This window comes from Poeciliopsis prolifica, unplaced genomic scaffold (genome assembly GCF_027474105.1).
Source record: "Poeciliopsis prolifica strain line A6 unplaced genomic scaffold, Auburn_PproV2 SCAFFOLD085, whole genome shotgun sequence".
NCBI classification, from domain to species: domain Eukaryota; kingdom Metazoa; phylum Chordata; class Actinopteri; order Cyprinodontiformes; family Poeciliidae; genus Poeciliopsis; species Poeciliopsis prolifica.
Genome location: NW_026562460.1, coordinates 1,220,618 through 1,245,370, shown reverse-complemented (window position 1 = coordinate 1,245,370; position 24,753 = coordinate 1,220,618). Strand labels below are relative to the sequence as shown.

General features: G+C 40.9%; 1 protein-coding gene across 1 annotated transcript in view; it reads right to left on the bottom strand.

The window, feature by feature from the left end:
- tmprss3a (transmembrane serine protease 3a) overlaps positions 1 to 24,544 on the bottom strand; it is a 47,768-nt gene extending 23,224 nt beyond the window's left edge. Inside the window, exons 1-7 of the mRNA XM_055022386.1 lie at positions 24,455 to 24,544; positions 21,978 to 22,212; positions 17,221 to 17,334; positions 12,444 to 12,560; positions 8,930 to 9,053; positions 7,009 to 7,128; positions 1,947 to 1,993 (exon numbers count right to left, since the gene is read on the bottom strand). Coding sequence (XP_054878361.1) covers positions 1,947 to 1,993; positions 7,009 to 7,128; positions 8,930 to 9,053; positions 12,444 to 12,560; positions 17,221 to 17,334; positions 21,978 to 22,212; positions 24,455 to 24,544 — 847 coding nt within the window. The remainder of the gene's footprint in view (positions 1 to 1,946; positions 1,994 to 7,008; positions 7,129 to 8,929; positions 9,054 to 12,443; positions 12,561 to 17,220; positions 17,335 to 21,977; positions 22,213 to 24,454) is intronic.
- Between the last annotated feature and the right edge of the window lie 209 nt (positions 24,545 to 24,753).

Sequence of the window (24,753 nt, the reverse complement as noted above, 5' to 3'; positions counted from 1 at the left end):
GGACGCGGGTCATTGGGGCCCCACTCTGGAGCCAGTCCTCAAAGTGGGGCACGTTGGCGAGCACCTGGTGGCCAGGCTTTAACCTGACATGGGACCCCCTTCCAATGGACCAAGGGGTCGGGTGCAGTAAGTGCTATGTGGCAGTCCAATCCTCAGCTGCAGAGGCTGGCTCTTGGGACGTAGAATGTCACTTCCCTGGTAGGGAAAGAGCTAGTGTGTGAGGTTCTGGCTAGAAATTGCCGGTCTTACCTTGATGCATGGCTCTGGTTCTGGAATGAGTCTCTTTGAGTGGGGTTGGACGTACTTCCTCTCTGGAGTTGTTCACGGGCAGGAGTGGGCATACTTGTTGCCCCCCATCTCGGTGCCTGTACATTGGGGTTTTCCCCGGTGAACGAGAGGGAAGCCTCCCTCCGCCAGTTTCTTGTTGTTGTTTGTACTTGTGGGCTGCATGGCAGTTCAGATTACCCACCCTTCCTGGAGTACCCCTCCAAGGGTAGGGGATGCTTGAGAGTGTCCCTCCTGGGGACTCTTTTGTTCAACTGGGGGACTTCAACGTTCACCTGGGCAATGACAGTGAGACCTGGAGGAGTGTGGTTGGGAGGAACGTTACCCCCAATCTGAACTCGAGTGGTGTTCAGTTGTGCTCAAGGGTGCAAGGGAGTTCGCCCAACCGGTCTACATGTGGACTTAGAGAAGGCATTCGACCGTGTCCCTCGGGGAGTCCTGTAGGGGGTTCTCCGGGAGTATGGGGTACCGGGATTGATACGGGCTGTCAGGTCCCTTCTGTATGACCGGTGTAGGAGTCTGGTCCGCATTGCCGGCAGTAATTTGGGCTAGTTTCCGGTGACAGTTGGACTCCACCAAGGCTGCCCTTTGTCACCGATTCGTTCATTACTTTCATGGACAGAATTTGTAGTCGCAGCCAAGGTTTTGACGTGATGCAGTTTGGAGGCCTGCTTTTTGCACATGTTGGCTCCATCAGGACGTGATCTGGAGCTCTCACTGGAGTTGTTTGCAGCAGAATGTAAAGTGCGCCTCCAAGGAAAAGGGTACAGTGCCTTCTCAGGGTCAAGGGTTGGTGTCCTGCCCCAAGTGGAGGAGTTCAAATATCTCAGGATCTTGTTCATGAATGAGGGAAAAATGGAGCAGGTGGATTGGCGCATCATCTGCCGTGAAGCAGGCGCTGTCTATCATGGTGAAGAGAGAGCTGAGCCAAAAAGCAAAGCTCTCGATTTACCGGTCGATCTACGTTCCCACCCTCCTCTATGGTCATGAGCTTTGGGTCATGACCGAAGAACGAGGTCATGGATACAAATGGGTTTTCTCTGTAGGGTGGCTGGGCTCTCTCTTAGAGATAGGGTGAGAAGCACTGAACTCCTGAGTTCAGTGAAATGTTTGTAAAAACAGTCTGGCTGCCTAGGTTCTTCATTTGATACACCTAAAGCCATGAAAGTGACTGGAACATCTGATTCCGATCATTTGGATTAGTGAGCAAATTTGTTTAGCATCATACAGCTAAATTATTTTCAATCTTGTCCAGACCTGTTTCCTTAGTTTATTTAAAAAAATGATGACAATGAACCTCAATTTAAAAACAATGTCTCATCTTTAGTGGCTTATTTTCAATAAATTCTTATGTGTTATTACTTTTGGCAGTTTCAAATTATTGCAGTGACCTTTTCATTCTTTAACAGAGAATGAACATGGTGCACATGTCCACCAATTTTGGACACGTGCATGTGAATCATGATTCCACCCAGAAAAATATCTGTTCAAATATAAGATTGCCTCAAATTTATTATATTAATATTAATTTAAAAGCCTCAAATTAATATGACAATCATGCCCAAGATGAGTGCAAGTCCTGGTCATAAACTGTACTTCTCAAGCTTTACATTAAATACTATTGGTAAAAAAAAAAGAAGTCAGATGGAATGTGTTCTCACCAATACATTTCAGAGTGGTCACCATGCCTGAGGTGCACTGGTTCTTACTGCAAAGACACAGTCAGGGTCATATCACATACAAGCACATATAAAAAAGTTACATCAATTATTAGGCAGATCCAGAGCAGAACTTATCTACACTAGAAATTATTTAAACTGAGATGCTACACACAATATAACCTAAATTAGCCGAGATATTTTTTTTATTTATTTAAGTACTAAACTTCCAGTTAGCAAAAAACTATTTCACACATCAGAGTTTAAATGTATTCCTTCTAGATGTACAGGGGATCATCAGATAACTTTCTGAAAAAAGTGAGAGATATGACTTCCTGTTTGTCACAGCAAATTAAACACATTATGTCTGTTGATTTTAAAGTAATCTGGAACTGACAGAACCTCAAAAGAATAACAGAGTTTTTTGTTTTTTGTATGTCTTTTGTCAGACAGTAAAGGAGGATAAAACAGTTTGTCTTTTACAAACTTTATCTACGCCAGTGTTTCTCAAGCTTTTTGGGCCCCATTCAGGTCCCTTATCGGCCCCATCAAATAAAATGTAGGCTACTTGCACTGAATATTATTTTCTGATAAATATTACTATCATTATTGTTCTTGTCTTGAGTTGTATTGTTGTTTCTGTATTTATTGTCAAAAATCCTTAAAAGAGAAACATTACTGATTTATTAGTTTCTAAAGAACAAAAAAGCCGTGTGAATAGAAATTAATTTTAAAGGTCTCATAAGAAAAATGCAATAAAAGGACATTCAATTTAAAATTGGTAGCCAATCAGCAGCCAATCAGAGTGGGGAAAAAAATCTTGTTCTGTGCCATTTTCTGATGTCACTAAATCCTGCAAAAAATGGCCAATTGGCAATACCAGTTTTAACTTTGAAACTTCCAAAAAGGTCTGCAAACATTAAAAGATGGATTGAACTGCAACTATATCACTCAGAACTCTTATTGTCTTCAGTGTTCTGTCAGTTTCTGGTCGTGCAGGAGAATGGGACATATCCAAAAAATGTCATCCACATGGATGTGCAAACCAGAGCTTTCAGTGGAAAAACAAAAGTTGCATTATCCTTTAATGCCATAGGCATATGGAACAGAACCATGCATGATTTTTTTTCAATAATTTATAGATTAATAGTTTCAATGTACAGAAATTGCAAAGAATGAGCTGGCTCTTAGTCAAATCCAAGTGAGTCAAATTGAAAGTGTTATTCAGTCACTTAACAACATCGTGACATTAATACTGACATGAAAAATAATATTGAAGGAATAAATATAGAAATAAAATCTAATGAAGTGATAAGTTCCTTACTGTTTTGTTTTGGTCTGTAAAACTCAACACCGCTAAGACGAAGGAGCTGGTTATAGACTTTGGGAGGTCCAGACCAAAGCCGAGACCAGTGTTCTAGAGGAACAGAGGTTGAGGTCGTGGACTCCTACAAGTACCTTGGGCTGTGGCTGGACAGTAAACTGGATTGGTCAAAACACCAGCCACCTGTATGGGAAGGTGCAGAGCAGGATGTACTTCCTGAGGAGACTGCGGTCCTTTAACATCTGCAGCAAACTGCTGTGGATGTTCTACCAGTCAGTGATCGCCAGTGTCCTCTTCTACACCGTGGTGTGCTGGGGAGGCAGCACATCCAAGAAGGACACGTCCAGACTGGACAAACTGATCAGGCGTACCGGCTCTGTGGTCGGCATGAAGCTGGACTCTCTGGTGACGGTGGCAGAGGCGAGGACACTGAACAAACTGCTGGACATCATGGACGATAGCAGCCACCCTCTACACGCCGCCATCAGCAGCCAGAGGAGCCTGTTCAGTGACAGACTGCTGCTTCCCAAGTGCCGGACCAATAGATTCAAGAACTCCTTTGTCCCCCACGCCTTCAGACTGTACAACTCCTCACTGGGGGTGGGAGGTGACACAGGACAGAGGAAGAAGGAGTGTACTTTTCTGCAAATATCCATACTTGTTAGGCCAAACCAGATAGTGTAATATCATATCACTGGTCAATCTATCCGCCAAATTCCTATATTTTCTCTTGTGTTGCATTTATATTTTTTATTTATAATTTATTTATATTATTTCTTGCTTATTTTTGCTTAATTTAGGGTTTTGGCTACTCACATTTAGTGTGTACCTTTGTATTTAATTTGTATTTGTTGTATTCTTTTGTATTTTGCTCACTGTGTGCCACTTTTCTGCCTGTAAGCTGCTGGTGACTTCAATTTCCTGAGGGAGTCTTCCCAAGGGATCAATAAAGTACGAGTCTCAGTCTAAGTCAATACATTACATGTCCATCTACTGCAACACATACACCATACTTTGCAGGGATCTGCAAAACACACTACCACACATTTTTGTTTTGAAGTGTTTTGAAAAATTTAGTTCAGTCAGGTTATTTTGGATACTAAGTGTCAGGAGCCACCTTTGCTTGTGGCTCCTGACAGTGTGTGATGTACCAAAAAGTGGGAGCTTTAAAACATCACTTGTTTATATAGTCAAGAAAATCTGTTTGAGTATAAGCCACCACATAAATTATTAGATTCCAGTGTATCATATACGTGTATTTTTAGACCAAAATTGATCAAAATACCATATTAAATAAAAAAAGGAACCATAATGCAGACAGCATTTCACCAGGAGGCCTAGAGTGGGGAGCCCCATCCCTTCGCTCCTCAGACAGAGTTTGGGGAAGAAGACGGTGGTCGCTCCTTCATTAACAGAAGTTGTTCATGTTTTCAGGTTAGTATTGTGAAGCTGGTGAAAACTGTCCCCCCTAAAATGTGAAGTGGCAAGTTAGTTTGGCACTGATTTTGGAACCATATGCTTAGATGTGCTTAGACGCTAAAAAAAGAGTGATTTCTGTCATAATTGCAGTTAGTGAAATTTTAGCTGCAACAGTTGTATAATGGTCGTTTTAGAGATGGCCATATGTATCTAGAAGCTCCGCTCCCCGACCCAAATGTATGAATGTTACAGTGGTATCCTGATGTGTTGTGTTGTTTGTTATCTGTTAAAAGTAAGAGTGCTTAATTTATAGAAGTGTTAAGGTTACTCCCAGCTACCTGAAATCAGCTCTCATCACAGTTTCAAACATTTATTATAGATGTTGCTCCTTTCCCCTACTGTGTAATCAATTCCACTGTACAGTAAGTCTCAGAATTATCCAACGGTTATGACAGCTTAAAATATATTTGATCATCTAAATACGTCCATATTGAATTATATCACTAATAACATAATTAAGTCTTTCAGAATTATTATAATTTAAAGAAATTAGTACCCTTAAAATTTGACTGCACTTGAGAAATTGGTGGTTTTTTTTATGTAAATCTGTGAGATTTAAATTTATGGTTTAAATGTTCTGATCGGCATCAAAGAAAACTTTGATGCTGTCACAGCTGGTGTGAGCTGATGCTGTTCACAGAAGTGGATGATATATGATTGTTTTAGAACAGGGGTGCGCAATACGCCGATCGCAATCTTCCGGTCGATCGCGGGAAGATTTTGAGTGGATCTCTGCAGCAGGTGACAAACTGAAGGCCTCCAAGATGCTGAGACCAGCACTTCCTCTTCTAACAGGCTTACCAAAATATTCACTGAGATCCAAAACATTTGTAGCTTCATTACAGAATAATAATTTTAAAAATCAACAAAACGTGTTCAAATGAATATTCTCAGTAATTATTGTTGTTGTGTTCCAGATCCATTAACAAATGAAAATGCGACTCAAAGACCGAATGACAGCAGAGCAGGAGTTTAAATGAGCTGATCAACCACCGCTGTGTTCATGAGCGGCTCATCAGTAATCAATAAATATCAAGCCTGGAAACCTGATATTGTAACTGAATGTTATGTTCTTAATGTAATCTTTGCTCGGCGCAGGCAGTTGCCACAGCAACAGGTGTGCTTAGCGATAAGGACAGAAGGAGAGTAAAAAGGTGCGAGTGGTTTTGAGTTGATCACCTGTTCGGGTTGTTTCACCTTTGTTGATCTTCGCTGTGGTTCATCACAGCTGCTGGAGTTTCTGAACGTTCAATAAACGACAAACTAATGACCTCATTTGTTTACAGTAAACGTGTCGTAACAAACATCAAATAGGACAAATATATTTGATTAAGTTTTAACAAACAAATGGCTTTTACCAATAATTATGTGACATTTAATTATATCCCAACCTCAGAAGATTTGCCTTTATCTTTGCAGAGCTCTTTGTTTCCTCCTATCAGTTTGAAGTTTCTCATATTGAGGTCAAAGTTCAGATCTGACTGACACCTGCTGGCCTCAGCTTTACAACCAGCTTCTGACTGAGAAACCAGTAACCTGCTCCCAGTGCCAGAATCTCACTGAGGAAGAAACTACATCAGATTTCCTATCACTTTATCATTTCTGATATATTTGTATAGAAAATGAGTCAATAGGGTTTAAGTTACAATTTTTATGTTTTCGTGTCATGATGTAGATCTCAGCCGGCTGGTGAGAGAAAAAGTGGATATTGTTTTAGAACAACAGAAGGACACTAAGACATAATCACACTGAGGAATGTTCATTGTATAATTTCATGATTTTGTTACAAAAAGACAGTTTGGGGAAGAAGACAGCGGTCGCTCCTCATTGATAGAAGTTGTTCATGTTTCAGGAGAAAGGAGAAGCGGAGACAGAAAAAAAACATAATTTGTTACATTTGTTTCAACCAAGTTGACACATGTAACACCTTAAATTGATTATTGATAGATCCAAGACAGAAAAGTTTTATTTTTGAGACTGATACAAATTTTAAATTCATAAATTTAATTGAGCGCCTGATCAGCTACTACAATCACATCTTTTAGTTTTATTTGTTCTCTATGTGTAACTTGAACTGTCCTGTATATGCAAGCAGATACCTCATTCAGTTTTGCCCCTTTGCTACCTTTTTGCTGGTTGTTTTCATGGAGACGGACTCAGCCAAACTGCTGCAAAAGTTGTTTTTTAATTCTCAAGGTCAACAAGAATTCTCAGGTTGTTCTGCATAAACTTCCCTCACCTGTGATGATGAATGTTGCATACCTGAAGGTTGCAGCATTCTGAAGCTTAATGACCTCTGCCTGGCTATAGTTGATGGAAATCAGGTTGGTTCGAAGGTCCTGCTCAATGGAGGTCAGAGAGATGAAGAAGGACTCCACATACCTAGTAACACATTTTCAAACACAGTTATAAATATAGGTATGTGCAAGGAACGATTTCTTTTATTGTAAAATGACATAGCTTCCGAAGGTCGTATTTTGTGCTTTTTTAAATTTTGATATTGAAGTCATTCAGAGTAAACATCTGTTCACTATGCTACACATTAAATAGTATTTGAATCATAGGTAGATTATGACAGTAGGAATTAGGTCCTCCTCAAGTACCAAATAACTCTTCAAAAATAATTATCAAGTAGGCTACAGTGGGAGTTCTTTGAAGTAGCTCTGCTTTCTTTGCAATTTCTTCTGTTTTTCAAATATTCATTCCTGCTTTTTTGTAGGAAAATAGCTTTTCTGGACTACTTCTTGTTTTGGATTCTGTGTGGTTGGACTAATTTTTGGCAATATTTTTGTATTTTTGCTATTTTATTATGATGCATAACCATATATTTACAACAGGGAGCAGCTGGTCAACATCAGAAAAGCTGAAATAATCTCACAGCTGAGAAAATAGTGATATGAAAAATGCTAACTTGAAGGCGTAACGTGAGGGTGGCACCATGGAGTAGCTCTGCTTACTTAGCGATTTTTTTCTGTTTTTCAAATATTCATTCCTGCTTTTTTTTTTTGTAGGAAAATAACTTTTTGCACAGCTACTTTTTCTTGTTTTGGTTTCTCTGTGGTTGAACTGATTTGGGGCAATAGCTTTTGTATCATCCCAATTTTGTTATGATGTGTAAACATAGCAACCAAGTGGTTTACAACAGGGAGCAGCTGTCAACATCAGAAAAGCTGAAATAATCTCACAGCTGCAGCCAGAATCCAGAGGAGTTGAAAAGGAGGCTTGTGGATGTAAAGCTGGAGCAAAAAGAGAGAGAGAAGCAGGAAGTTCAAACCGTCTCTACAATCTCACATCTTAAGGGGCTTCATGAGATTGTTGGCTAACAAGATGGATGAACTTCAAGCCCCGACTCCCAAGCCCAAGGACTCAGCAAGGGTAATGAATGCAGCATAAAGGACAAGAGACATGGCTGCAGGATTGTATTCCCAACTCCAACATGTCTCTGCCATGACTATGACTTCAAGCAGACAGAGATTTAAAGTGCATCAGGAAAAGAAAAGGAGATGGATTAACAGTTTTTGTGAACAACACATGGTGTCACCCAGGCCATGTTAATGTGAAGTGTCGTCTCTACAGTCCAGACACTGCAGAGACGAACTCTTGGCAGTAAGTTTCTGTCCATACCAAGAGAGTTCATCAGTGTTATTTTAACAGCTGTTTACTTTCCACCCTTAGCTGTTGCTATGTTGTACATGCTATACAACATCAGCATTCATGCCAGCCTTCTGGGCTGTTTCTCTTCTGCTACATTTTCAATCTATAATAATAGCAATAGCAGCAAAACAATGTGGTTTTGTTTTGTTGGTTATAATTAAATTTTAACCACTTTGTGAGATATGAATTAAATAAATTCATATTTCACATATCATATCTCAACTAATGAGACACCACCACTCAGCACCTTTAACAGTGGTATAGTGATCTTTGCGATCTATATTAACTATTCAACGTGTTGATCTTATGTTTAATTGTTTATTGATTCTAACTTCTTTGTTCGTGTCAAGTCGTCTTAAGTTAACTGAAATAAACTATTTTCTGCCTTCACTGTTGATGGAGCTTGACTCTTCTTTAACAGAACAACAGGCTAAAGCTTCAGATTAAAATATTAACCTAACTAAGCAGAAAAAGAGGAACACATTTCAAAATTAGCCATCAATATTAATAAGGAAGAAAGAAAGAAAACCTTGAGTATCCCAGTTGCTTGCAGGCAGATATCCCGAGCTGATTGTTCCATTCCTCTGAGCAAACTGTCCTCCATGCTCCTCTTTTTTGAACCTGCAGAACTGAGCTCCTGCCACTCAGACGTACTAATGAATGGACAGATCACAAACACAACAGTTAGTAAAATGTTATCTGTTATTATATTTGTTTGAACAAATCTCAATTTTAACTTAACCTTCCTGCATTCGGGCAAAGCTCAGAAGGAGCAAAGAAAATTTCACAGTTGACAGGTGGGAAAGTAGGAATGGTTTCATCAGAGCGTCAATTTCCAAAACCACACAAAAAATCCTACTGGACCACGCACAGAAAAAAAAAACCCTAACTCACCTTGACCCATGATCAGCTTTTTGGTCTGACATTTTTGTCTTTATTGAGCTGCAAAAATTATGCATAAAACTTCAGACTGTTTTATTGCCATCTTTGAGGTATCTGACTTTTGCTCCGCTCTTCCTTTGTCTGTACAACAGGCAATCTCTTTTGGGATGTTTGTCATTCTCACAGAGTGGAAGTCTGCCTCACCCCCCTCTTTTAAGTACTGGGTAAAAAACATGGGCTTCCTGTTTGCATCTTAAAAAATATGCTACACTCTCAATATGTTCCCAGACATATTAGGACTTTCTTGAAGCAGAACTCAATTCTGCTCAATAGTGGTAGCCTTGCTCCTATTTGGTAGCCCTGTCCTCTCACTGCTTACCAGTCAGTGCACATGTGGGTTGGTATATTTTACCTTCACACTTTCATACTCATGACAGATTGAGGCAGAGCTGAAATGTACAACTATTTTTCCACCATCTCTCTCCCCCTAGACATTTGTGGATCGGTGTCAGGTCTCTGCCTAAGGCCGCTGATAAACTTTCCATCACGTATCAGACACTGTTGGCTTTAAGTCTATAAACACACACTTCTTTTGCCATAATCCAAGAGCACACCTTTTCAGTCTGAAAAAAGGATTGTGATACGATTATTATGTTTATCATTCTTACATTTAGTAGTTTGTATTATTATTATTAGTTTTCATGTAAAGGTTAGTTTGGTTTGTTTTCTTATCCCCAGTGAGCAAAGGAATTTACTAACGTGTAACCTTTAACCCTAACCCTAACCCTAACCTCAATGTTTTATAGGAGGTCGTAGGTGAATTGTTGAGATATCTCTCAGTCGTAAAACTCTGTTTGTGTACAGGGTTTCCCCTTTTCTTGTTATCAAGAAACCCCCCCTTTCTGTTTATGGAAATAAAAAGACCAGCTCTGAAACGGAGGGTAGACCACATGGGGAGCTGCTTGGAGAAGTAGCTTTGTTGTATGCTCTCCTTTTGCATGAGATTGGTTGAAACTAATAAATGTTGTCTGTGTTCTTTCTTTCATGTAGGTTGAAAAATTATACTTATCAGATTGCATGCCTTTTGGTTTAATATTTTTGCTTACATTTTCATTTTGAAAGCAGGACTTTGCGTCTTTCTTCTCAAAACTTGTAATGCTTGTCCTCAAAACATTTTCTCGCGCTCAAACTTAGTCTTAGCTTGGACTAGCTAGCTCTGGTTTGCTAGCTTACAAAACATGGAGCTGCTTTTGTCATTTGCTTGGCAACCAATAAAATGAAAGTGTTGCTTCCTTCTAGCAGGTGTGCCTGTGTGGCTACTATCACCAGCGCCACACACTGGATGTCGGGAGAAACAATGTCAGCTTTCTGTTTCGTAGTGCTACTCTTTCAAGCTCAGTTGAAAGAATAGCAGTCAGAGGAATGTTGTAGTGCCTGTCCGCACTTTGCCAGCTTGACCATTTGCTGTCAAGATCGCTCAATTCCTTGAAGTCTAACCCCACTTCTATGTAGTTAGCTTCTTCAGTTCCTTCTTTTTCTACAAAAATTATCTTTATATCGCAATCAGGAGTTCATTGTGTATATTTTTATCATTTATTGTAAATAATTTCCCTTCTTAGCTTATTCTGCATTTTCATGATTTATTCTGCATGAGGGTCAGGAGAATGTTGGCAAATAGGAGGGCATGAATACCACCTAATACTCCACTGTTGGATTTTCTTAAACTAAATTTAGAGTAGGTATGTGCAATTCACAAATGGATAGGATGAAGAAGGAACATATGAGAACATATGGTATATGTGAATATTAACTGAACATTTAAAGACATGTCAAACCGTGGGTGCGTATAGGTATATTGGACAAAGTTTGATTGACATTATACACGTAAAAAATCAGTTAGACAAAATACAAAAACAAATTATGCAAACTTTCAACCTTGGACAAAGTTGGGAAAAAAAAAATCTAATAACTTGTCTCAATAATTGGCTTCAAAATTTGGAAGCTATGCTGGTAATTCTTGGTTACCTAAAGTAGAAAATGTCTGATTTTACACCAGACAGTGTAAAAACTGCCCTTAATCCCACCTTTGCTGCTTCATTAGTTAGAGTGATAGTCAGTCACACAGAGCATTCAGCCAATCATTGCACCTGAAGTGGTTTTTCAGGCCTGCTCCAGCTTTCCCAATCAGGTGTGACGGGGAGAGCTGGAGACAAAGGAGCTGCAGGTTTCCAAACAATTTGCTTATTATGTACTTTTAAACCTCACAATATAAACTCATGTAGATCTGAGTATCCAGTGAGCTTGGAGCCAGGAAGCTGTCATACACTGAACTATATATGAAATTGATGAGTTGTGAACACAATGTTTTGTTTGTTTGGCATGTTGGTGGTGGTAGCTAATGCTAATTGTTTGATTATCAGACACACAATGTAACTTTTTCAATTCAATACATGTGTTTAAGATAATGAGATAAATGCTGATATTTTTATTTTTGTTTTAAAGATTTGATTGTGGATATTATTGCATTTATTTCTGGATATTACTGAAAAACCATCTAGTTAACTAGCAGACTGGTAATGTACTCATTTCAATACAGGCCAGGTGACCCTTTTTGGGTTAAAAATGGCGAGTTTCTGACAACTGGCTGGAGCCAGAAGAACTTGAATTTGACTCCATACTGGTCTGGTAGGAGGCGATGGTCCATAATATTTCCTCCATTTCACTACATAGACACACAATTCATTATTCATCTTTTCATTGGACACAAATTGCGCTTGGACATTTTTCTCTTAAATATCTGAACAAACGCACCATGGACCTTTAAATGTGTCGGTCAGACGCTGTGCTGACCAGCGGAAAGTGAAGGACTCTTTGTGCACAACTATATAGAAGATCTACTGCAGTACTGTGTATATTTATTGTATTTTGTTTTGTTTCTATGTATGTTCTGTCTTGTAATGTTTACTTAATTTTTTTTCTTTAAAATACATAGTATTGAAAGCAGTTATTCTTTGTGTTGTTTTTATTGATTACTGACAACAGCTCCAGTGGATGAATTTAGTCTTCTAGTCCTTTAGTACATTAAGTAGTGGTACACAGTGAAGGAAATAAAAAATCTGGTTTCAGCTACAGAGACATGAAATGATACCAGTGCAACTCACCACAACCAAGCTCATCTTCGTGGTTTTCACAATCCATTGTTCCATCACACTGAGCCATGGTATTGACACACTGGGATGATGAACCGCAGCGAAACTTTCCCACACAGCTTAGACCCACTGTAGATGAAGAGAAGATGAAAAATGTGTGCAGTGTAGTGTTGTTAAATTTGATAATAATGGATTATCATTTCTTTTACTTCTCCTCAACATATTTAGTATTTTTTTCAAAATATGACATACAAGAAGTTATAAGACAATGATTCTATGCATGTACTCACTGACAGAACACATATACTAGTACATATGTCAAGGGAACTACACATTAAAAAAGGATTAGATATTATAAACACATATTATGTTACATATATATAATATATTAGCTCTACAAACACACAAAAATGTGTGTTTGTAGAGCTAATATTGTGATACTAGATCTCAGAGGATATGAGGGTACAATGCCCCTCAACCTGACTCTTATGTTCAAATGTCAAAAATTTTTATTTCAATCAATCAATTTTATCCATAAAGCACCCTTCATGTTTGAGCCAGCTCGCTGGAAACACATAATAAAGGGTATTTCTGACCTGGTTTGAACCATCCAGCTGCAAATACCAGAGTTGTGAAGTAAACTGAGACTGGAGATGGGAGCAAAACTCTTTTTTGCTCCCATCTCTGTAAGAGGGCTGGTGGATATTACAAGTACCTTCAGCTTTTCTTCACTTCCCTGGACTAGCCAGAGGAATCATTGCTCATATTTTTTTGCTTAATTTCTTAATAAAATAATAATCAAAATGCATTTTGATTCATTCTTGATTGAATCAGTGTTTCATCTTAGGTAAGACTTATTTCCTTAACACACCGATCATGTTCACTACAAATGGCCATACCCAGATGTTATCAGTGCTGATATGAAGATCAGTAATTACTGAAAATATAGTTTGAGTTTCTCTATATGTTGCATAACCCAAATGTTCATAAAATTGTCATATTTGATACGAGGCTCAGCCCGAAGAGGATACATGGGTCCTCCACCTGAAAGAGGGGCCAAAGAGTTCAGGTGCATTGTGAGATGGGTGGGGGATGAGGGACGTGATCCTGGCGGTCCGATCCTCGGTTGCAGAAGCTGGGCTCTTGGGATGTGGATTGTCACTTCTCTGGTGGGGAAGGAGCCGGAGCTGGTGTGTGAGGCTGAAAGGTTCCGACTAGAAATAGTTGGTCTCACCTCGACGCATGGCTCTGGTTCTGGAACCAGTCTCCTTGAGAGGGGCTGGACTTCCACTCTGGAGTTGCCCATGGTCAGAGGCGCTGGGCAGGAGTGGGCATACTCATTGCTCCCCATCTCGGCACCTGCACATTGGGGTTTACCTGAGTGAACGAGAGGGTAGCCTCCCTCCGCCTTCCGGTGGGGGGATAGGTTGTGACTGTTTTTGTGCTTGCGGGCCGAATATCAGTTCAGATTACCCACATCTTTGGAGTCCTTAGAAGGGGTACTAGAGAGTGCCCATACTGGGGACTCCCTCGTTCTACTGGGGACGTCAACGCTCACGTGGGCAATGACAGTGAGACGTGGAGGGGCGTGGTTGGGAGGAACACTCCCTCCGATCTGAACTCGAGTGGTGTTCAGTTGTTGGACTTCTGTGCTCATCATGGATTATCCAAAACGAACACCATGTTCAGACATAGGTGCACTTAGCACCAGGACACCCAAGGCCACAGTTTGATGATCGACTTTGTTGTTGTTTCATCAGATCTGTGACCGTATGTCTTGGACTCTCGGGTGAAGAGAGGTGCGGAGCTGTCCACCAACCACTCCTCCACCATCGGAGTTGGCTCCAAGAGTGGGGGAGGATGCCGGACAGACCTGGCAGGCCCAAACATGTTGTGAGGTCTGCTGGGAACGTCTGGCGGAATCCCCTGTGAGACGTAGCTTTAACTCCCATTTCCAGCAGAACTTTTAACACGTTCCATGGGAGGTGGAGGACATTGAATCTGAGTGGTCCATGTTCGGTGCCTCCATTGTTGAGGCGGCTAATCAGAGTTGTGGTCACAAGGTTGTCGGTGCCTGTCGTGGCGGCAACCCTCGAACCCGTTGGTGGAGATCTTCGGTAAGGGATGCTGTCAGGCTGAAGGAGGAATGTGGGACTCCGGAAGCAGCTGATGGGTACCGGCGGGCAAACCAGTATGCGGCACAGGTAGTTGTTGATGCAAAAACACGGGCGTGGGAGAATTTCGGAGAGGCCATGGAGAAAGTGTTCCACACGGCTTCAAGGCGATTCTGGTCCACCATCCAGTGTCTCAGGAGGGGGAAGCAGTGTAGCACTGTTACAGTGCTGCTGAACTCGACTCGGGACGTTGTGAGCTGGTGGGCAGAATACTTCAAAGACCTCCTCAATCCCACCAACATGCCTTCCATTGAGGAAGCTGAGCCGGGGGACTCTGGGTCAGGCTCTCCAATCTCTGGGTTAAGGGGTTAAATGACCAACATAAAATGCAATAAATTATAATTGCAGTTTACTAGTTTGTTGTGAACAAACTGAACTCAATATCAAAGATAAACCTCACAGCATCGGATTGTAGCTGTGGTAAGAAAACAATCTAACTATGAATATTGTTCTTTGAGACCTACACAAAGTAAACTTGCCAGGTCCTTAAAATCTTACATTTAAATATTAAACAATTTAAAATATTTTATGCTAAAACCATTAAATCAAATTGACAGCAAACTTAACAATTGTTACATTTATATATGTTGTGGTCTGTGTTAAAATATTAGCATTTATGGGGCCTTGGAAGCACTGAGGGGCCTTTTGGAGCGCAGGCTTAATTTGGATTCAACAGAAGTGCAAATGATTGATATTCATATTAATTGTATTTTTCGATTTGTTTTAAGACTAGTTGTGGGTTTAAATCACATTTAACTGGAGATATATTTTTATTATTACTGTCTACCTAACATCTTATAAACAAAATGTTAGATGGATTGCCTCAACGCCCCGACCACCAGGCTCAGCAGATTTTCTAGGGGAACCTCTGCTTTTTACATTATTCTCCAACTATTGATGGAACACAGTACATTTCAGGTATAGAGTAACAAGGGCGTTCACAAGTGATTCTTTTGAACAGCTCTTTAATGTGAATGGTAGGACTCAAGTCTCAGACAGAGCTGTTCTTTGACTTAGCATATCAACAGCTGGTATTTTTTATTTAATTTAAAAAATTTAATTGGGGAATAAGTAAAATAGACAAATACAACTGATAGAAATGGATGGATAATTTTTATATTTATTGGAGCAGAAGGGGAATTTTTTTCTACCAAAGCAACTCCAGGCTATTTTTCTTTATTATGCTTCTAAATTACAAATAGCCCCAAAATGTTAGAAATGAGATTATTCATGATTTTATTATAACCAGTCACATTTACAAAACATCACCACTCTTCTCATTAGTATGAACAAAGAAGACAACAATAAATGAGCTACATACATATGTATATATACATATTTATATACAAATAAATATGTACATATTTATATATATCTATACATATATATTATATGTGTTTTGTGGGGCAATTTCTAGTGAGCATCATGAGGTGTTTGTTGGTGGACCCAAACTGCATATGTGGATTATATTGAATGTTCTTTAATGATAAAACTGAAAACTTAGAAATATCACATTGAATGCAGGAAGCCAGAGAGGAGGAAATGAGGTATACTGATTAGGATGATTAATCCTAAACCACAAAAAGGATGGCTGAAACTGGTTTCAGGTGTGAGGGGAGACAGCAGAACGCAGACTGAGGAGACCAGACAAAGAGAGAGGGAGAGAGACAGAGATAGTGCTTAGGGCTCAAGGGAGCTCACATGGGACTATGAAATATGAATATAACACTAAAACATAACAAGAAACATAATTAAACTGGAGTGATTAAGAATAACCAGACACAAGAAATAAACTAGAATAATTCATAAAGGTCAGAACAAAAGAAAAATAGGAACACAACTGATCTAATTTAAAAAAAGAGACTATTTATGAAACACAGAATAATAAACAAACCTCAAAACAACTCTGGTTTGTGAGTGTTTGTGGAACGGGTTAAGTGGTCCTCAGCTGGAAAAAGTTTGAGGAACATCAATCTAGCACCGCACAACAACTAATGGGCATTTACTGTTTTATACAATTGTTATCAATACTTTATTGTGGCTGGCAAGTTCTTTTGCGTTATGGAGGTCCACATTGATTCACTGGAAATGCATCCTTGCAGTTTTCTCTATTTTGCTCAAATAATACCAAAAGGAGAATGTCTGTTCATCTGTATGTGATGCACTTAGGTTTTGCAGCAGGACAATAATTCAAACACAGCAATTCCACCTATGAATAAATGAAGAAAAATAAAATGAAGATTTTGGACTGGCCAACCTACATTGAGATTAAAAAGACAGTTCATTCTTAAAACCCTTAGAACTATAACAATTTTGTCTAGATAATTTGGCCACAATTCCTCCACAATTGCCTAAATGTTATTTCCGCCTTTAACAAAACACCGTCATTTAAAAACTGCATTTTGTGTTTACTTGTGTTGTCTTTGACTAATATAATTGGGTTGATGTACCAAAACACAGAAGAAGGGGTCAAACAGTTATTCACAAAACTGTAATGAACTGATGAAGCCTGGAATAAAAAAAAAACTTTCTGTACAACAACTGTGCATCAGGATCTTGTGGTTGTCTCAGTCATTGCCAGCTCCACAGAGGTAACACAAAGCTGAGCTCCTTACCTCCAAGGCCAATCCCAAGAACCAGAAATATCATCAAGACGAGGCTCGAAGCAATCAGCAGTTCAAATCGATGAGGAATGAGTCTGTTTTTCCATCCCTTATCCAAGTCATTGTCTGCCAATTAAAAAGACACAACATTTTGAATATTTAGCTGAACCCATATTTTTCCTATGAATAAATACTTTCTCCCAGTATTTTGTACTTTCTGATAATCAGAATATGTTTTTCATATTCACAAAGGTTGACATTCGAAATGGACTGTGCCTACTAATGTTCACATGAGCATATTTTGTTCCAAGAGCCTTTTTGTTGGTAGAGTCACATATTGTTTCTCTGTTAGTCTTCAGTTCAAGTGACTAACCAACAGAGGTTAGTCGCTTGGGTTAGGGTTGATTGTCTTGTACAATACGACTAATCGACTATCCTCAGGACCAGGAAAGGCTGCATTCACACTGCAGCCTGAAGTGACCCAATTCCGATTGTTGAAAATGGACTTATTTAACTGTGTGTACATCACTTTTAAGAGCTCAGGAAGCCATCTGAATAAGCTTCACTCTGATTGGTTCATTTGTTATCTCAAGCTGCCATTAGTTGTTGAAAGAGCACATGTTCAGTTTTAGTTGACGAAGTAATGGTTGGAAGCCGTCCAGAGTTGTTGTTCCAGAGATTGGGAAAGTGTAAATGAATAAAAACCACTCTCAGCTCCATCAAAGGAAACCAAGACCTGAAAACGTTTCATCATTCTTGACCGAATGCTCATCGTTCTATTTTAAAGAACACTAACTAAAGGGAGCACAACACCGATTTTTTTTTTTTTTTTTTGCCGTAATGCAACCTGTATCTGATCTTTTCATGACGGTCTGAACTGATTCATTTAGAATCCAACAGAGGCCACTTGGATATCCGATACGTTTCTGATACAAATGTGACCTAACGCCCAGGTTGCATTCATCCAATCGAAATGTCATTGATAAATGTCATTGACATTCTGCACCCCATATTCTCAAAATTGATAAGTACAAGCAGAAAAAGAATAACTATGGTCGACAACAAGAATTAAATTGTAAATATAATCCTTCTTTAGCATCCATGTTTACTTCTGCAAACATTGAGCACTGCTTCTTTTTTATGGTGGTTGGCAAAACACTGAGCGCGCTTCTCTGTGTGTGATGTTATTTCGCCTCTACTGCGCATGCGGGATACTTTCAGGTTGTGTCCCGAGTGCTGAGATCAGAGATCACGGAGTCGCATATATTTGGACGTGGGAATCACCACGGCAAAAAATTGATTTGACAAAAAATCGAAATTGGTCACTGTATCCTGCAGAGTGATCATAGCCTAAGTCTTCTTAAAATATGGCATCTTTGAGAACATTTCTAAAAAATATAATGTTTTCAGCAAAGTTGAGGTGACTGTTCAGGAATGACCCAAGGTATTTAAAATTTGAAACAGTTTCAACAGGTTGGTCATCGAGTGAAACTGAATTAATAATAAAGACTTTGTGGTATTCTGATTTAGTGATACATTTATGTTAGTTGTGTTACCAACCCACGACACTAGAGGCAGTAATAGACTCAAAAAGATGAAACAAAGGAGCAGAATTAGAAAGACAAAGAAAGCTTTAGAATTTAAGAACTGTGAGTTGTGCTGAAGTAAAAAACAGAGAAGTTCAAATACATGCTGAGTGGAACTTCCTAAAGGTGAAGAAATCACAAATTTCAAAAGAAAAGAAAATACTTGAACTCCTCCACTTGAGGCAGGACATCTTCCTCGACCCGGAGAAGGCACTCTACCCTTTTCTGGCTCAAGACCATGTCCTCGGATTTGGAGGCACTGATCCTCATCCCGGCCGTTTCACACTCTGCTGCAAATCGCTCTAGCGAGAGCTGCAGATCACGTCCCAATGAAGGCCACCAAAACGGATCCCCTCAACACCTTGGCTCGCCTAGAAATTCTGTCCATGTAAGTAATGAACAGAATCGGTGACAAAGGGCAGCCCTGGTGGAGTCCAACTCTCACCGGAAACAAGCCCGACTTAATGCCGGCAATGCAGACCAGACTCCAACACCGGTCATACAGGAACCTGACAGCCAGTATCAAACGGCCCGAATCGCCATACTCCCAGAGAGCCCCCTACAGGACTCCCCGTAGGGACACGGTTGAACGCCTTCTCCAAGTCCACAAAACACTTGTAGACCAGTTGGGCGAACTCCCACAGACCCTCCAGGACCCTGCTGAGGGTGTAGAGCTGGTCCAGAACTGGACCACACTGCTCTTCCTGAATCCGAGGTTTGACTATCCGACAGACCCTCCTCTCCAGGACCCTGAATAGACCTTGTCAGGGAGGCTTAAAGTGTGACCCCTCTATAATTGGAGCACATCCTCCGGTCCCCTTTTTTGAACAACGGGAACCACCACCCCAGTCTGCCAATCCAGGGGAACTGCAACCAATGTCCATGCGACATTGCAAAGTCGCGTCAACCAACACAACCCTACAACATCCAGAGCCTTAAGGAACTCTGGGCAAATCTCATCCACCCCTGGGTCCTGCCACCGAGGAGCTTTTTAACCACCTTGGTGACCTCGTCCCGAGATTGGAGAGCCCGACCCAGAGTCCCGGGCTCAGCTTCCTCAATGGAAGGCATGTTGATGGGATTGAGGAGGTCTTCGAAGTATTCTGCCCACCGGCCCACAATGTCCCGAATCGAGGTCAGCAGAACACCATCCCCACTGTAAACAGTGTTGGGGCTACACAATGGAGGCATGGAACATGGTCCACTCAGACTCAGTGTCCTCCACCTTCCCCAGAAAGTGTTGAAAGTTCTGCCTTAGATGGGAGTTAAAGCTCCATCTCACAGGGGATTCTGCCAGATGTTCCCAGCAGACCCTCACAACATTTTTGGGCCTGCCAGGTCTGTCCAGCGTCCTCCCCCATCATCGGAGCCAACTCACCACCAGGTAGTGGTCAGTGGACAGCTCCGCACCTCTCTTCACCCAAGTGTCCAAGACATACGGCTGCAGATCCGATGAAATTATGACATATTTGATCATCGTGTCATGGTGTCCGTTATGGACGATCCGTGGCGAGCACAGAAGTCCAACAACACTACACCAGTAGGGGGATCGCCCCTCCAGGTCTCACTGTCATTGCCCACGTGAGCATTGAAGGCCCACAGCAGAACAAGGAAGTCCCCAGGAGGGGCACTCTCCAGTACCCCCTATAAGGACTCCGAAAAGGCTGGGCAATCTGAACTGCCCATAAGCACAAACAACAGTCAGAACCCGTCCCCCCACCGAAAGGTGGAGGGAGGATACCCTCTCATTCACCGGGGTAAACCCCAACGTGCAGGTGCCAAGTTGGGGAGCATCTCGGCACAAGTATCCCACTCCTGCTCGATGCCTCTCACCGTGGCAACTCCAGAGTGGAAGTATGTGTCGCCCCTCTCAAGGAGACTGGTTCCACAACCAGAGCCATGCGTCGAGGTGAGACCTACTTAAGCAGAGTCATGCTTATGTGGCAATATGCCCTGTAGGCTCTGAACGCACCACACAAGAATCTGAATCTAATTGGTTGTGGCGCTGGCTGTCTGTATAAAAGGGGCCTCCCTCACCTGGTTGACATCATGTTTTCCTTCCGGTTCAGTCCTCAGCATTTACTGGCACTGCATGTTTGCTGCATATTTATGCACTTGAATGATGTGCTTAACACTCTAATCGCCGCTCGATCCTCCTTGTGCTAAGAAGTTTCCCACAGTCTTAATGTTGAAGCATAGCTTTAGCTCAGTTTTACCTGTATGACCCGTACAAGCAGTCTGATTCCTCTTCCTGCCAGAGCCACTACGTATAGAGCGCAGTGGTAAGTGAAATGCTTGTCTTCTGTATGCTTCCAGATTCTATTTGTGACATTTATTTTTGATAGACGCTGCTGTTTGTCCTTGACCGACTGTTTTGCCTGTTGTTCCTGGCTGGTGGTCCATCTATTATCTAGGTTATCTGTTGTCGCTGCCCACCTGTTGCTCTGATTTGGGCTAGTGTGTGACCAGCTCAGACCGATTCTTCTAGTGCTGCTCTGGGTGCCGTCTGCTGCAGCGTGGCGGTTCATCCTAGGACGGATCTTTAATTTGAACTGTTGCTGCTTGATTTGTTGCGACTGAACTGTATCATTGTGAATTAATGTATGCAATTTGAACGTTTCCTTTCCTTTTATTTTGACAAGAATGGCCAGATCGTGGTGTTGGTGGTGGACTTTCCGGTTGGTGGTACTTTTTCTGGTTTGGTGCACAATTTTCTTTTCATTTTGCTGTGTTTCTTATTAGGTCACTATCTATAATTTGCACTGCCATCTCTGAGTTGAGCCATAACTATCTTTTAATGTGTGAGTGGTTAGTATATTCATGATTAAACTGAAAACAATTGTGCAATAAATAAAATTATTGAATTGGGTGACATTGTCTCAAGCCTCATCTGTAGCAGGTCTGTGTGCCTTAAAGGAAACTTTTCAAGTAGAGTTATTGTAATCTTATCTCTACTAATGTGGCGGTCATAAATTCAAGTTGCCTATTTTGATCGCACAGATCCCACATTTATCCGACGTCAGAACAGTATGGTTTTGTGGACATTACTTAAAGCATAGTAATGGCGCAACAAACAAGTTAAGACTTTTGCCACTTGAAGTAGTTATTTGCCAAACTGCCATTGTAAAGTGCAAGTTGTCTGCCAATAACAGGAAGTGTGCTCATATTGAAAACATATCTCACCATGAACAAAAGGCTGAACTTTTGTGACTGGCATGGTTGGACTGGCTGCAGCTTGAGAATGAAGCTCTTCTGGGTTACCTGGATCTTTCTCTGGTTGAAAATCTGCGATAAAGCTGCCAAGGGGGCTGATAATAAGAGTGTTGGGGGTTTCTACAGTGGGGAAGTCTTCCTCCGTAACCGAAACCACTTCAATCTTGGAGCTATCTGAGCCTCCAACTGTCTTCGTCTTAAATTCCTAAAAGAAAGTTATGTAAAATTAATCATTTATTTAGACATCCAACTGATCAACATACAGTTAACCCAAAATCATTTTATGGCCATGAAAGATTTATAAATAAGATGATTTTCATTCAGCAACATTTTTTTGGTTTCAGATAGGAAATATGAGACCAGCATCTCTCAAAAGATGAAAAAAAAAACAAAAAACACGGCATCAAAAAAAATTATTTTCTCATAAATTTTGCTCTACAGTGTCATGTTGAAAAACATTTATACTCTTCTCAATGATCAATGGAAAAATTATTATTGGCATTATAGCAATTCAACTCTTCCTACAATAATTGCTAACTTGGTATTCGCTATTTGATTTGTTATCTTTATGCTGCTTGAAAACAGAAGAGTGGGAATTGTCAGAGCACAATGTCCAAGGTGAAGGCAATGAAGTCACTGATTCTGACTCTCTTTTTGACGAATGTCCTCTCACTAGATCAGGGGTGGCCAACCAGACAAAGACCAAGAGCCTCATTTTTTACCAAGTTACTGTGAAGAGCCACATCATATGCATGGGCACACATGAACATCAACCCATCCCTTCCTCATACTCTCATACTTTTGCTCAGCCAGATTTATTATTTTCACACACTATTTTAACACTGCAAAGACCACAGGCCAGACATTTTCAACAATGAACACTGTGCACTTTCTCATGCAAACAAACTCTGTTTAACCAAATAAACAATAATAGAACAATTTACAATTCATTTTTCCTTTTATTATGTGCATTACATGTGTTATTTAATGAAGTGGTGCTGAAGGTTTGAAGCCTTAAAATGTGACAAAGACACCTGACACATAAGGCAGAATGGCTTTCCACTAAGTTCAACAAAAAAATATCAATTGTCCCACTCTGTCAAAAATGTTTTGTGTTCATCTTCATATTTTTGTTTTCCTGTACATTTTTTTCCTGCTATTTTGAGCGTGAAAGGTTTACTCAAATAATTTTAATCTCACTGAAAAACTGCGCACAAGCGCATTTGACGAAAATACCATATTGAACTCAAGCGAAGCGAAACTTGGATATTATAGCGACCCTACAGTATGTGCTAAATGTCACTGGATGTTACGCTGTTTAGAAACAATTTAAATTAGAGTGTATGATTTCCCATTGTCCGCGAATGCATCAGGATGGATGAGAGAGCAGGGGATGGGGGAGTGAGAGTGAGGGGTGAGTTTGTGTGAGAGCAGATGGTGAACGACTGGAAAGACTAAGGCTGCGAGAGAAACAAAGATTGTTTTTTTGTTTGTGTTGTTTTGGCGTGGTTACGGCCAACAGTAACGGCGTGCTGCTGTTGTCAATAAATGACAGTTCATTTGACTACTTCTCGTCATTATTGCATGTCTGGCAGAATGCGACTCTATGAACGTAAGAGCTGCATGGAACCGGTCAAAGAGACGCAAGGAACCGGTCAAAGAGACGCAAGGAACCGGTCAAAGACACGCATGGAACCGGTCAAAGAGACGCATGAACCGGTCAAAGAGACGCACCGGTCAAAGAGCATGGAACCGGTCAAAGAGACGCGTGGAACCGATCAAAGAGACGCATGGAACCGGTCAAAGAGCCGCATGGAACCGGTCAAAGAGACGCGTGGAACCGATCAAAGAGACGCATGGAACCGGTCAAAGAGACGCATGGAACGGTCAAAGAGACGCATGGAACCGGTCAAAGAGCCGCATGGAACCGGTCAAAGAGACGCATGGAACCGGTCAAAGAGAACCGGTCAAAGAGCCGCATGGAACCGGTCAAAGAGACGCATGGAACCGGTCAAAGAGACGCATGGAACCGGTCAAAGAGACGCATGGAACCGGTCATGCCTAACAGGAAACTGGAAAAAGAACATGTTGGACTTCCGAGAGGATCGTGACTAACAAAAAAATAGGGGAAGAGAACTCTGTATGCACATCAGTGAAGGTTGGTGTTCGAACTGTGGACTGGTAAAAAGCTGCTGCTCTGAGGAAACTTATGACAGTGAAATGTCAGCCTTGATATCTACCTTGGGAGTAGATATCAAACCAGTCAAAATGTAAATAATGGTGCTTGTCACCATTATTTACATTTCACCAGGTGGAAATGCTAATAAAACATCGAAGAAGCCGTATGACACCATTAGCTCATTGGAAATAAAACACCTGTGTTTCTTAAAGTTTTGTGTGGTTGTTTACTACGTGAAACTGACAAACACTCTCCCAGTTTTTACTACCATGTCACCTTTCCCACACGGGGAGGAAACACTCTGGACTGTGTGTACGCCAACATTCACGTTGTGTACAGAGCTCTTCTTCGCCCCCATGTTGGCCTCTCCAATCACATCTCCGTCCTGCTGGTTCCAGCATGAGACAGATTAGACCAAAGAAGAAGAAAGTCAGTGTGTGGCCCAAGGATGTTTGTGTGCTCCAGGACTGTTTTCAGGTTACAACTTGGCAGGTGGACCTGGAGGAATACATCTTTTCTGTTCTGAGCTTCATCTCTATGTGCTGTTGATGTCACCACCACAAGGAC